Source organism: Orycteropus afer, unplaced genomic scaffold, assembly GCF_000298275.1.
Source record: "Orycteropus afer afer isolate SDZICR_OR568_19922 unplaced genomic scaffold, OryAfe1.0 scaffold00165, whole genome shotgun sequence".
Taxonomy (NCBI): domain Eukaryota; kingdom Metazoa; phylum Chordata; class Mammalia; order Tubulidentata; family Orycteropodidae; genus Orycteropus; species Orycteropus afer.
This window is the reverse complement of record NW_006921752.1, coordinates 1,985,151-2,000,274: the sequence shown is the minus strand read 5'-3', so window position 1 is coordinate 2,000,274 and position 15,124 is coordinate 1,985,151. Positions and strand designations below refer to the sequence as shown.

At 42.5% G+C, this 15,124-nt stretch overlaps 1 protein-coding gene across 1 annotated transcript in view; it reads right to left on the bottom strand.

The window, feature by feature from the left end:
• Window positions 1–10,946, bottom strand: part of EXT2 (exostosin glycosyltransferase 2) — a 188,690-nt gene extending 177,744 nt beyond the window's left edge. Inside the window, exons 1-3 of the mRNA XM_007946519.2 lie at window positions 10,384–10,946; window positions 9,169–9,258; window positions 1,436–1,552 (exon numbers count right to left, since the gene is read on the bottom strand). Coding sequence (XP_007944710.1) covers window positions 1,436–1,552; window positions 9,169–9,258; window positions 10,384–10,919 — 743 coding nt within the window. The 5' untranslated portion in view covers window positions 10,920–10,946. The remainder of the gene's footprint in view (window positions 1–1,435; window positions 1,553–9,168; window positions 9,259–10,383) is intronic.
• Between the last annotated feature and the right edge of the window lie 4,178 nt (window positions 10,947–15,124).

Below are 15,124 nucleotides of genomic sequence, written 5' to 3'. Positions count from 1 at the left end.
ATTCATATCTCAAAAAAAAAAAAAAAAAACACTGCCATCAAGTTGATTCCAACTCATAGTGACCCCCCATTGGGTTTCCACAGCTATAAATCTTATAGAAGCAGATTGTTTCATCATTCTCCCACAGACCAGCTGGTAGGTTTGAACCTCTGACCTTGTGGTTAGCAGCCAAATGTTTTACCCATATCTAAAAAAGTGCTATGTAAATACATCAGATTAAGATCTTGGGCATATAACAGAAACTTGTACTGCCCAAAAGGTACCAGGTAGGCTCAGACCAGGGCTTCAAACTAGTCCATGCCAGTTCTACTCTCTGCTGAGAGATAGACTCAGATAGACTGAATCAGAACTTAAATTTTTACAGGACCTCCAGGTGATTCTTATGTATACCTGGGGATCTTGTTAAAAATGTCAATTCTGAATCAGTGTATCAATATATTCAAAACCTACATTTTTAATAAGATCCCCCAGGTATGCATAAGAATCACCTGGAGATCTTGTTAAAATATAAGTTCTGATTCAGTATATCTGAGGTGGAAAGGCAAATTCTCAACAGAGGGTAGAACTGGTTCAAGGCCCAGCTCATATACACCACCATTCCTCAATGGAGGAAAATCCAATCTCAACACAGGGCACCAAAGTATAGCAATTTCTCCACCATCTATAAGTGCTCTGTAAGAATTTTTTTTTTAATTTATTTTTGTATTTCCATTTTGATGATAATCCAAAAATTAGCATAGGCATATTTTTTCTCATATTTAATAATAAACACTGCTAACAAAAATTCACTATTCAAGTTTACATTTAGTGGGATAATGAAAACAGAGGAAGACTTAAAATGTAAATCAAGGGAAGCAAATAAACTGTGAATGGCAGAAGCCAAGTGCTGGTCTACACAGGCGTTGCCTGTAAAATTCTTACAACTTAGCTGTCTGTTTGAAAACTTTCATAATAAAATACTGGGGAGGAAATGTGAACCAGGCATCAGCGCCAGAGGAAGTGAAATGACGTCATAGTGTGCTATATAAAGCACAAAGGGAAGCTTCCTAGGAGCTCAAACAGAAAAGGTGGTGAGATGGGTGAGGGGCAGAGGAGATGGAGATCTAAGAAATTCCAGGATACAGAAACAACAGGATTTGTTATTCTGATATAAGAAGAAGAGAAAAAGAGTTAAGAGTACCACCTCAACTTCTGGCTTGGAAAACTTAGTAACGTAGCATTGTAAACTTACTGAGATGGGGAAACTGTAGGATATACAAGATTGGGGGTGGGGTGGGAAAGACGTTCGGCTCAAGCACCCGAACTGATGCTCTGTGTATACCTCGGCTTTCCCATAACTGACGCTTCGACGTTGTGACTGCCACCACACACCACGCAGCACAGCATCGCACGGGTTCTGCCAAAGGAGCACCTGGCTGTGCCACATGCACCTTACCCTGGTCCCTTTTCTGGAAGATCCACCTCAGCTGACAGCGGACTATAGACAGGAATGCTGACATCGTAGCCTTGCCGGTAAGTCCATGTAGAAAAGCCACCACCAGCCAGCAGAGCCCTGAAAGCACAGGATTTGGTCAAATGTGAGAAACAGAGGTTTTAATTCTTTGATAAGAAAATCATCTTCCATATTTTTGATATGGAAAGAGGTAAGAGTAATAATTGAGTCTTAATAATAATGGCAACAACAGCTAATGCTTCTAGTCACTTACTTTCATGTTTTAAATTCACATCTCTCCGGCAGCAGCTGCATTATATCCCTCAATCACCCTTTTCCTGGGTTCACAGTCTTTCCTTTTCATTTTTTAAAAATATATCTCAAGACATACTACGAACAGCTCCTCTCCAGATTCCATTCACCTCTCCCAAAAGGCATACTTTAGTCTTAAACACGTTTATAATGACAGGAATAATAACAGGTCTGCATATAAAAACTGGCTAGGGCAGCTGGTTACCAACCTACTGGCTGGACTTACAAGCGACAATGGGCCTGGAAAGCCAAGGTATACACAAAGCATCGCATTTTCACAGCATATGCACTCCCTTCTCTCCAATGCTCCAATGTCCCAGAGCTACATAAACATCATGCTGCCTCTGCCAGCTCTCGCTGCCCATTCCAGCTACTCCATCATGTTAATCAAATTGCCTACACAGGAAGTGGAATCTAGAAGTGGACTTTTAGTGCTTCTCTTGCAGTTTGCATGTGCTAGCTTTTATTCTCCTTAATTAGAAAACAGAGACCACATTGGTTTAATTGGATGCGGTGAGTCATGCAAGACACTTCATCAGAGAAAGGAAGCAGGTGTGTATCACACCAACTTTGACTGTTATGCTCTCCCGGAGGCCTTGAGTCCATTACCAGGGCCAAGTTTTGCCAACTGCATGCACTGCAGTTTTGAGCCAAAATGTCTGAACCAAGAAACCACATTTTCTGCAAAACTGATTGTTACCAATCCCCTCCCTGCCCTGATGACAGCCTACATTCCCTTCTGACATACATGGCCAGTTTAAGTTCAAAGATCAAAGATTTTCAACCTGCCCCTAGAGATCCCAATTCATTTGGTTAAGCTGTATAAAACCAAGAGCTGGTGAGTGAGGTAATGGACAAGTTAAGAACCTCTCCAGCTGCCAGTCGACTCCGTAAAACCTAATGACTAGCCTTAATACCAACATACGGTCTTATTTTTCCCGATTAGCATTCAGCACTGAATCTATCCAACATGAATTTGGGTGGGTTCCATGACTGTGATGGCAAGCAGACTCTGAGGGGCCCCATGGCTGATGTGTAAAGCAGCAGACATGGAACCAATATGCAGGCACCAGGTAGTCCAGGTAAGGCAGGGTAGTCATAAATTAGGCTCTGACGCCCCAGCCCCAGAGAAGAGGGGTGTGTGCACATAGGGAGAAAGGAAGCAGGTATACACCATACCAGCTTTCACTGTTATTCTGTCCTGGAGGCTGCAGGTGGATTATGCACTGGTAGTGAGAACACAGGCAATGTGAAGCATGCCTCAGGTCTCAGATCAAGGTACGATCCACCCGTTACCTAGAAAAGAGTGGCGGCTAGGAGTCACACTGGTCTCCCTCCCAGCCCTGCTGCTGACAAGACTTCCACTTGGAGCAAGTCACTGTATCTCCTTCTGTCAAGGTTCCATAACATGAAAAAGGAGAAAATACCCTAAGTAGCCCTTGCTTTACGGAACACGTGTTTTACATTGACTGAAAAGTGAATTTCTGAGCAGCACATTCTGTTTTCCCATTGTGATCTATTCCAAGGTTACAAAAGACTGAATGGAAAACTTGTGGCTAAAAAAGTATTAGCAATGGTCAGCCTTGTGCTCTCACATCATGCAAAGCATTCTCCAGCATTTTAGCACTCCCAAGGACCTCCTGGCCCTGTGGCATTCCTCCACCTTGAGCTTGCTCCCCACAGCCTCGCATCTCCACCTTCCCTCCTCCCAGGTCTCTCCATCTGATCTGAGTGCTCACCGGGCCTCCACACAGTTGCTGCAATTTTATCCTTTGCTTTCTCTGAAACCTGTAATCAGCTCTGCCAATTCCTCAAATACAAGGCTCCAGGTTTTAAAAGGGAAAAAAGAAAAAAAAAGGCTGATCAATTCTGTCGATTAAAAACTGGGCACAAACTGGAGCAATACATAAACATACTCCCCACATGTTGACCTTATTTGTCCATTGAGTCATACAACCTGTAGAAAAATATTTCTGGGAAAGGGCAACTTGAACAATATTGGGAACTCTGGTAGCATAGTGGCTAAGACACTTGCCTGCTAACCAGACGGCTGGCGGTTCAAACCCACCAGACGCTCCTCGGAAGGAAGATTGGGCAATCCTACTTCCGTAGTGATACTGCCTCGGAAACCCAAGGAGGGGTCGCTATGAGTTGGGGCCGACTCGACGGCACATAACAACAACAACAACAGGTGGTATTAAAGAATCAGTTAATTTTTTAAGGTATGATGATAGTATAGTTTTATCATTCTTATTCTTCTGAGACTCACAGTGAAGTATTTTCAGATGTAATAATATAACATTTGGGATTTGGATCAAAATAATCTAGGGGAGGGAATACAGGTGAAACACGGCTGGCTTCGACTTGATGACAACTGAAGCTCGGCAATGGGTACACGGGGTTCACTTGTACCATTCTCTCTCCTTTCGTGCAGGTTTGAAATTTTCTACAAGTTCAAATCAAAAAATATATGTCTACACAGAAGTAGAAATTTCTGAAAGTGATATGAACAAAGAAAAGATGACAAAAATCCAAAGTAGGAACCGTTATTACAGAACCTATCTGAGCATACTGGACCACTAAAGCAAAGAACAGACAAGGCAGCATACGCTCTCCCTAGAAAATAAAACGGGTGCATATGTGTGCATGTACATACAAACCCAGAGAAAAACGAACAGAAAAATACCACATTTGAACAGTGACTGCCTCTCCATGAGGGAGTCCAAAAGGGGGGATATGAAAGCACATTTTTACATTTTACCCTTCATCTACTTGCATATTGTTCAAGTCTCTGTGAGGAAAGCAATGTGGATTATGTGTATGATTTTTAGAAACTGAAAGAAATATAAAAACAGATTTAAGCAACATAAAAGACTCACTCACTGGGCAGACATTTCTTTCACTCCAGGCCCTTGCATTTCCCTGAGTAAAATAATTCTGAAGTGACCACACCTATGGTTTTTGACTTCAGAAGCTCTTAGAAGTAGTCTAATCTAACCCACCTGTTTTCTAACTGCTAAGCAATGTGATGTGCAGCTCCTGGAAAAACTACTCTACACTCCTGGTTCTTGCCTCCTCGGAATCCAGGAGCAAGACAAAGGATAAGAAACATTAACAAACAAATCTACTGCTATTCCTTATCTGAGCCAGAAGGCTACTAGGGTTCAAAGTGAAACATTCCATATGGAAAGATAAAGGAGGACATACAGTGAATCACTACTTGCTATAGAATTGTCTATAAGCACTTACAAAACTGTGTGTGTTGGAAAAGGGACTTAACCCTTCTGATCCTTAACACCTAAGCACTAGCAAGAACTGAAACTTTCCCCTGCCTTACTTGACACTTTCCTGCATAGAAATGAAAATCCCTTTAAACATGTGCGCTTAATAAAAAGAAAATCCATCTCCCATGTAGATACATATACCAAAATGTCAGCAAAATATGAAATGTCCCAAACAGAAATAGCCCTTTGGAAATAAACTCACAAGAGATGGGGAGGGCACTGCCTTCCTAATAGTTTTTTTCCTTCTAATCTCTGAAGTACTTCACTTTCCCAGAACCACCATATCCGTACAACAGGAGCAGCCCACTCAGGAACAAACAAACACACCTTCATCAGGCTGAGAGCCAAGCAAGGACTCACCAGGTGTTCAGCTGCTATCTACAGGACTTGTGGGGTTTGAGTGTCCTCTATCGTCCAAACTGGGGTTTACACCAAAGTTGAGGAGTAGGGACTCTAGGGCGTACTTGTCTTCTAGTGTAACTGTATTTCTGGACAGAGACTCAAAATTGATTCTAGATAATCACTTCAAGCAAAGAAGGTTTAGATCGAATCTTCTAGGGAAAAGACATACTAAATTTCTATTTTTTAACAACATTAGCCTCTAACAAGTGGAGAACAGTCTCATACTGTTTTCTTATATTCGTCAATAAAATAACTTCAAGAATTAAACATAAAAAAGTAGTAAGACTGCAATAAATGAGTTAATTCATAACTCTGAGACCAAGCCTATACTGAGGACATTATGCTGAGTGAAATAAGTCAATCATAGAAGGACAGATACTGTATGAGCCCATTACTGTAAAAAGACAAAGAAGGGTTTGCTTAAGAAAGGGAACTCACTTTGTAGGTTACCAGGGTGGGGAGGGAAGGGGGGGATTAATTTTGGGCTAGTTGGGGCCCACATGCTGATGTGGATAAGGGGAGGGATGTATAGAAAGAGTCTGTGACCACCATGATAACATTAGGAAAACAGAGGAAACCAAATTGTGCACGTAAGAGATAGACCACAGATGCTAATACCAACCAGTATATCCACAATATTGCACTACCATTAACACCAAACACCAGGCTACAGATAAACATATAAACATCTGAGATGATCAGATGGGCGTCAGTGAACAGGAGTATGTATACTCCAGACCAAGGATAGATTCAATGGAAGCTAATCTTGCACAGATACCAATGATACAAAATACCTGCAATCCTTACAGAAACAACAGAAGACAGACATAGAGTAATCCCTCACAGACAGCCAGACACTGTGGGAGAGAGATCCAATGGATCTACCGACTCAGGACCATAGTACTGGGGGACACCAGACTCAATTGACACAATAAAATACATAAAAGTCTTATTCCTCATCCTACATTGGTAAGTAGCAAGTAGGGTCTTAAAAGCTTTCAAGCGACCATCTAAGATGCAGCGAATGGTCTCCTATCGTTCGAAGTGAAGAAGAGGGGAAAAAAATAAAGGGCATTTGGAAGCAATCAGCCCTAGGACACAATGGCCCTCGAGACCAGAAGAACTAGATGTTGCCGGCTGCCAATGCCAATCACTCAGGAAAGGATGAAACTGGAGATCCTGTATAGAGGGGGAAGAGAAATATGAAACAAAATCCAAAAACTCAATAATGACCAGAATTACAGGTCAGATGGAGTCTGGTGGGACCCCCAAGACTATGGCCCTAGGATACATTCTGGGCCTGGAATAAAACTTACTTTCAGGGGCTGGCAGATGCATACGCAGACCACTCAGCCCAGGGTGATGCACCCACATACTCTATGGAAGTGCATCCCTTGGAGCAATTGACCACAGGGCACCAGCGGGGCAACATTTGCATGGAGGAAATGCAGGGCACACAGGAGTACATAACTATGAGGGGCACAGGGGGAGGGGTATTACTGTGCAGGGAGGGGAGGAGACTGGGTTAGGGTTGGGGATGGTATATGGGGAGTGAAACTAAATGTACACATAATGTTGAAAGTAAAACAAACTCTGCTCTGTAAAAATAGAACAATCCTATACTGTAAGGAGCCCTGATGGCACAGTGGTTAAGCACTCAACTGCTAACCAAAAGGTTGGCAATTTGAACCCACGAGCCACTCTGTAGGAGCTGTGGTAGTCTGCTTCCATAAAGACTAAAGCCTTAGAAGGCCCAGGGCATGGTTCTACTCTGTCCTATAGGGTCATTATTGAGTCAGAATCAACTCAGCAGTGATGGGTTTGGAGTTCTGTATACCCTGAGTATTGCCCAGGACCCTATCTTGGGCCCTAACTTTTTGCTTTCTTCCAGAACTTGAACCAAGCACTGGGACAAGGGCTTGAAGCAGCACCTCATCACTGAGCTTTGCAATAAAACTCTGGCCAAAGTGGCACGGCCAGTGGACAAAAGGGCAACTAAATATGGCAAGTGAGCTCAAAGTCACCATCATGCAACCATGGTCTCTCCACACTGTATCTGCCTGTTAGGTGGTGAAAGGAAGAAAGACAGGGAGGGAAAGACTCTGCTACTGAAACGACAGAGTCAATGATCATTGGAATGCCCTCTGCGGTGAACTGCTTCATGTGGCCCGTCTAGCCATTGTCCTCCATTCTGTGATGTATTGTAAATCCCATTATCCATGCCTCTTTGGGGTGGTGTGGTAGTTAAGGTCAGGTATCAACTTGGCTGGGCAGCTGGTAGTAGTCGTTTCCCTATAATGACTGGCAACCGACTCTGTGGTGGGATTTGCCTTGAGCTGCTGATTGTTAAAGCCATCCATTTAGGTTATTTCTGTTGGAGCAACACAGGTGAAATGTATCTTGAGCCCTGCCTTGCTGGAGGGTATAATTCAAATCACCACCCTTAGCTTTTTTGAGGGTCTACTATGAATCTCCTGGGAAGGTTTGCCCTCCTCTTGCTCCAGTTTTGTGTTTTGGCTCATCCTCATCTCACCCCTGGATTTGGGACAGCAGCCATCATCTGATCTGCTGAGTGAGGTTCATCAAACCCCAAGAATTGGGAGGATCCTCTAGACCCACTCACAGACCTGGGACTCGGCAGCCTCCACCACTACTACGTAAGACGAACCCTTGGGTGTCTTGAGTTCTGTGAGGTGTTACAACAAAATACAGAACCCTAAGACTGGAGAAATTACTGGGAGGAGGACGAGGAGGAGTTAATGTCTGAAATGATGGAGTGGCACGGTAGTTTGGACATTTGGGACATCTTTAACCTCCGCCTCATGGGGATCGGCCTTGTGCTGATCTTTCTGAGAGAAATTGTTCAAGCACCCTCATTTCCTCCTACATGACAGACTGTAGTTATCACTTTGACACATCTGTGTCCTTTCCCCTCAGTGAGCCTTGGCTTTACTTTCTGCAGATATTCTCAAAAACAGAGAGAGCTGACACCAGCCAATCACGAACCAGGCCTTAAGGGCTGAGGGTAATGCACTCAGAAGAATCACAACTCAGATTTCTTATAGGAATCTTAGGAGCTCTGGTAGCACAATGTCTAAGGCACTTGACTGCTCACCAGAAGGCTGGCGGTTCAAACCCACCAGCCACTCCTCGGAAGGAAGGTTGGGCAATCCTACTTCCATAGCGATACTGCCTCGGAAACCCAAGGAGGGGTCACTATGAGTCGGGGCCGACTCGACGGCAAACAACAACAACATAGGAATCTTAGGGGACAGTGAGTTTATGTTAATGGGTGAGGAATAACTCTGAAAAGGAGGTGAGAATGGTTGCAAAACTCAAAGACTATAATCAGTGTCACTGAAATGTACATGTGGAAAGTATTCAATAAGTGTATGTTCTGTTGTATAATCATAAAAAATTAAATAAATTATATATATATGGAGAATAGATTGAAGTTGTTAAGAATGTCATTTTACTTAAATCCACAATCAATGCCCATGGAAGCAGCAGTCAAGAAATCAAACACTGTATTGCATTGGGCAAATCTGCTGCAAAAGACCTTTATTAAGTGTTAAAAAAGAAAGATGTCCCTTTGAGGTCTAAGGTGTGCCTGACCCAAGCATGGTATTTTCAATTGCTACATATATATGTGAAAGCTGGACAACGAATAAGGAAGACCAAAGAAGAATGATGTCATTGAATTACAGCAATGGTGAAGAATATTGAACACATGCTTACCTGTCCCTGGGGACATCCAGGGCCGTGTTGTAATCTGGGGGACTCCCAGGCAACATGTTGAATAGCAGGTGATTTGTACCTCGATCCCACCTATTAAGAAATTAAACATGCAAAAGAACTCACACATCAACTATGAAGAAACAAAAACAAGAGTCAGTTAATGGATGACAAAGAGAAGTATCGCCAAGCCAAACAGGGTCACTTCTCAGGCAAGCAAAATGAATTTCTGGAAATCTACCACAGAATGTTTTAAGTAAGAAAAACTTGAAAAGTATTTCAACATTCAACGTTTGGTTAAAGAAACAAAATTTAAAGAAAAGATAGAAGTAAAATGGGTTAAATATTATCAGGAAATATTCATGAAATGAAATACTACACAACCATTAAAATTATACAGTAAAAGAATATAAACTATTTGGAAATATATTTATGCTATATTAATGGAAAAATGGGAGCTTTGGTAGCTTAGTGTCTAAGGCGCTTGACTGCTAACCAGAAGGCTAGCGGTTCAAACCCACCAGCCACTCCTTAGAAGGAAGACGAAGCAATCAATCTACTTCCATAGTGATACTGCCTCGGACACCCAAGGAGGGGTCGCTATGAGTTGGGTCCGACTCGACGGCAAATAACAACAACAACAACAATAACAAGGGAAAAATAAAACCAGCCAAAGAGTTCTGCGTGATCTCATTCTTAAAAAAGAAAAAAATGTGTGGATACCTATGTCTATACAAGTATTTATACAAAAGTGACTGAAAGGTAACATCAAAATATTTATATTTTATTGTAGTTATCTCTTTGTGGTAGGATTATGGAATGAATCTTACATTCTTTTTGCTTGGTTGTATTTTCCAGATTTTCTATAGTGAACATGTATTATACAAGTAATGGGGGGGGAGGGGGTACTACTTAAATTTAAAAGGAAAAGCATAGGGCTTTTTCCTTTTAAAAGGAAAAACTAGGGCTTAGTTTTTAAGCCCTACGGAGCTGGTAACCACAGCAGTGGTACCAGACAAGACGGATTGCTTTTCACTGGTCCAGAGACCAGATGCGCTTACAGCATACATCTCATGCTACAAGTCAGTCACTCAACCACACCCCCTCCTGTGAGAAAAGAGACAGCAGCTGGAAGCTGGCTACCAGCATCTTCCCCTCAGCTCCCCAAAGGACTATTCAAATATCCCTTGGGCTCTGGTCTGCAAAAGCACTAGATACCTCGAGAGCTGGGCCAGTGCTTGCGCGGTCTCCTTGATGCGCAGTGTGTTCTGGTTAAGCACATCGATGGACGGTACAAAGAGGCAGGCCCGGTTGATGTCATCAGTGTAGTAGTCACTGTCTGAGATGGCCGTGAGCAGCTCATTGTACTCCCGGGAGATGGTGTTGCTGACTGGCACACCAAAGTTGTCCACATACTTCTTCAGAGAGTAGATATATACCTTGATTTTGTTCTTTGGGTTGAAGCCGCAGCGGTAAACATCAAAACACGTGTGCATTCTGCAACTGAGGTCCCCTCGCTCTGGGATGGGGCTTTCAGCGGGCAGCGTGACCACTGGCACGTCACGGACACTGCGCTTCTCGACACTCCAGTCACTGGAGGACTCGATGGAATGGGGCCAGAACTGAAACATGCCAGTGGCGATGAGGCCCAGCAGGACAATAGAAAAGAGGGTGATGTAATAGATTCGGTGCTTGGTCTTCATTCTTGGGATGAGGGCAGGACCCCGGATATTGTACTTGACTGACGCACACATAATGACACAGACAGCCTCTTCCTCACACTCCTGGTACCAGGCAGAAAAATCAGAAAAATCAAGGACTTAGGATGGCAAATGACACTTCAAAGGTCAGCTCAACTTTCAGTATACCTGTATATTAAGTGGTTTGAGAAAATAATAAAAATGGATGTTTTCCCTAAAAACTGATTTTTGTCCCTTCTTATAACTGTACACAAATACATATTAATATATATGAATTATATATACATATAACATAATGTATTTAATACACACACCACACACCTATTGCCATCGAGTCAATTCCAACTCATAGCGAACCCCATTGGTTTTCCAAGGCAGTCAATCTTTTACAGAAGCAGACTGCCCATTCTTCCTTCTGCAGAGTGGCTTGTGGATTTGAACAGCCAATCTTCTGGTTACCAGTCAAATGCCTTAGGCATGGTGCCACCAGAGCACCTGTATTTAATATCGATACTACTAAATACAAATATTTAAGTATTAATGAAAAAAATTATTATTTAATTATTAATTAACAAAAACCAAAAAACCAAACCCATTGCTACTGAGTTGATTCAGACTCATAGCAACCCTACAGGACAGAGTAGAACTGCCTCACTGAGTTTTCAAGGCTGTAATCTTTGCAGAAGCAGACTGCCACATCTTTCTCCCTCAGAGAGTCTGGTGGGTTCAAACCATTGACTTTTCATTTAGCAGCCCAACACTTAACCACTGTGCCACCAGCGTCCTTAATATATAACCCAAAACCAAACCAAACCCACTGCCATCAATCTAGCTGATTCTGACTCACAGAGACTTTATAGGATGGAGGACAACTGTCTCATAGGATTTCCAAGGTTGTAAAACTTTATGGAAGGGCAGTGATGGATTCAAGTCAACCTTTTGGTTAGCAGGCAAATGCCTTAACTACTACACTACCAGAGTTCCTTTAATATATAACAATATACTCTAAATATACGGGAGGACCAGAACAGGTAGAACAGGCCGGGAATAAACATAAATTTATGTTATATAAAAATATATATTTATAAATATTTATATACAACATAAATATATGTTCACTTACAAGTATAAGATGGCAAATGTAGGGGGCCTCGGGGTGAGGGTGAGGGGTGTTGCTGACCAAGAAAGAAAAATTTTAAATGAAATAGCTAAAGACTATTGTTGTTTTTTTAAAAAAAACATTTGCCTGATATTAACTGGTGCTTCATCTGAACAAACTGATGGTTGGCTATTCTAAACCCTGCTTTTATTCATTTTGTTATTCCAATGTTTATTGAGCACCTACCATGAGCTGTGTAGGAAACAAAGATGAAAGCAAAGACCTACTTTAGAGGACCTTACAGCCTAATGAGAGAGAGAAGACAAACAAAACTAAACAAAATGCAAAATGTAAAAATGCCACCACCAAGTTCTAATGAAGTTGCAAAGGGTTATCTTTAAACTTATTCTTTATATAAAATGCATATTGATATTTTAAAGTGAGGCTGACAGTTGGTCTATTTAGATGAAGGAAGAAACGGAGAAGGGAGAGAGGAGGGAAAAGAAGGGAGGGGAGAAGAGAAGTGGCAGACCCATTTTCAAAGATGGGCACCAGCAATTCTGCCAACCATGAACGTGCAGGCCACTTCTCCCAACTAAAACCAGGAGAAAACCAAACCCACTGCCGTGGAGTCGATTCCGACTCATAGCAACCCCCACTGGGTTTCCGAGGCGGTAAATCTACGGAAGTAGATTGCCTGGTCTTCCTTCCGGGGAGTGGCTGATGGATTTGAACTGCCAACTTTCTGGTCAGCAGTCAAATGCCTTAGGCACTATGCCACCAGAGCTCCTTCTCCCATCTAAAGTGGAATCTATCTCTCTTCTCCTTGAATCTGGGCTAGTCTTGTCACTTGCTTTGACCAAGAGAATGTGGCAGAAGTGACATTCGGGGACATTTGAGCCCATGCCTTGAGAAATCACTATTTCTGCCTGCCTCTGCCCTCTCAGAAGCCAGCTGCCATGCTGTATAGGAAGCTGAACAGCTATCAGAACGCAACCTCATGAGACTCTAGTCGGGAACAGAGATGAACCAGCCCAAGAAGCTCTGTACAGTAGAGTTATTAGCAAATAAGTGGTGATGGGGTGGTGGCTGTCAGTGTTTGAAACCACTAACTGTTGGAAGTGGTGTAATATGCAGCAACAGATAAAGGAAACATCCAACAAACACCCCTTAAAAAAAAAAAACCCTCATACCATCAATTCAATTCTGACTCACAGCAACCCCACAGGGCAGAGAAAACTTGTCACAGGGTTTCCAAAGCTGTAAATCTTTATAGGAGTAGATTGCCTCCAACCAAGCAGCTGGCAAGGTTCAAATTACCAACATTTTGGTTAGCAGCTGAATGTGTTAACCACTGCACCACCAGAGCTCCTTATAACATCCTTAACTGGGGCATTAAAAAGATCTTTAGTCTCCAGCTTTCCTGAAAATGCAGACTTCCCTGTAGAGCACAATGTAAGATTCTCACCAAACAACCCTAGCCGATCTCAGGCCCAAACACCGTGGAGGGAGGAGAGCCTTGAATGTGATCCCACCACCTGCCACACAGTCACATGCTGCTGCTGCAACAAGCTACTTTGGTGTTCCATGTGTCCAAGTTCTGATCTACAAAATGGTCTCACTCTACTCACTCATCTTTCAGAAAAGCTATTAAAGAGAAATCATTGAAAAGTTCATAGACCACATTAGCGCTGAATCATAATTTGCACTTGGGCAAAATGGAGCTCTTCCCAATCATGGCCCTCACTGTAAAATTGCTGCCTACCTGGCCAGCTGGGCACTGCCAAGCCTGCAATGTTGTAATCACTGTCAGCTTTTAAGGTAAAATATGAACAGTCATGAATGGTTTGAACTTGTATCTCTCTGAGTTTGAAGTTATCAAAGAATTTGCTTGTTACACACAAGTTTGTTTTTTTTTTTAATACCCATCTTAAGCTTAAAGATGATCATCTTTAGGGCTGTTATATACATCAGCCATGCAATACATACTAATTGATTCTATGACAGAAATTGCAGCATGAGAGCTATTTCATTTTTTTTTTTTTTTTCTGTCATCCCACCTGCCTTCACCCCCTACACCTCCAGGCCCACCTTACAGCTTCTTTGCCATTCTATGTGTCAGTCCCTCCTGAGTGGGGCTCGCAGATAGGTCTTGGGGCACACAAGTAGCTCCCTCTCTATTGTCCCATGTTAGCACTTCCCAACAAGCACACAGGTCTATTTATATTCCAATCAGCATTTCCCAAACACTCAAAGGATTAGAATCGCATAAAACCAAACCAAACTCATTGCCATGGTGTTGATTCCAACTCAAAATGACCCCATAGGGTTTCCAAGCCTGGAAATCTTTACAGAAGTAGACTGCCTCATCTTTCTTCCACGGACCAGCTGGTGGGTTCGAACCACCAACCTTTTTGTTAGCAGCCCACTATCTTAACCATTGCACCACCAGAGAATCACATAGGGAGTTTCTGAAAAGTCACATATTCCTTAGTCCCACCACTGGCGGTTTTTATTCACTAAGTCTAAAACACAGTAGCACAGAATCTGTCATTTTAGTTTAGCAAGCTTCTCAGGTGTTTATTTTATGCAATCAGGCTTGCAATCATTATTAATCATTAAACTACTATTGAACACTGTGGGTTTCAAACATTTTTTTCCCCCACTACAACACACAGTAATATTATATATTGTGGCTCAATACAGCAGACAGATATATGTGTAAGTGTTTTACACAGATATATGTTTAAGTATTTTATACATTGTGAGTCAATCTGAAGCCAGAGTTCTAGCAGCCTCCAGGAAAATCTTTAACCAGAAACCTTTTAGTGTCAGTAGTGCTAACAGAACTTTTGTAATTCTAAACACTCCTTAGGGCCTTTATCTGCCCTCCAGTCTCAGCAGGTATCAAGGAACTTCCTCCGAACTCAGCACGCATCACAAAAGTGATGCCATCCGGATTCAGCACGTATCAGAGATTTGCGCAACTCCTGAAAGTCTCCCCTATATCTGAGCTGCATCCTCCCTAGATAATATTTTCCTAAGTGAACTTTGGAGCCGGGGGGAGTTTCTTTACATCCCCCAACATCTTAGATCACTGCCCTGAATCCCTTAGCAACAACCAATCACCTGTACCCCCTCGCCCCGGTGCTGCCCCTCC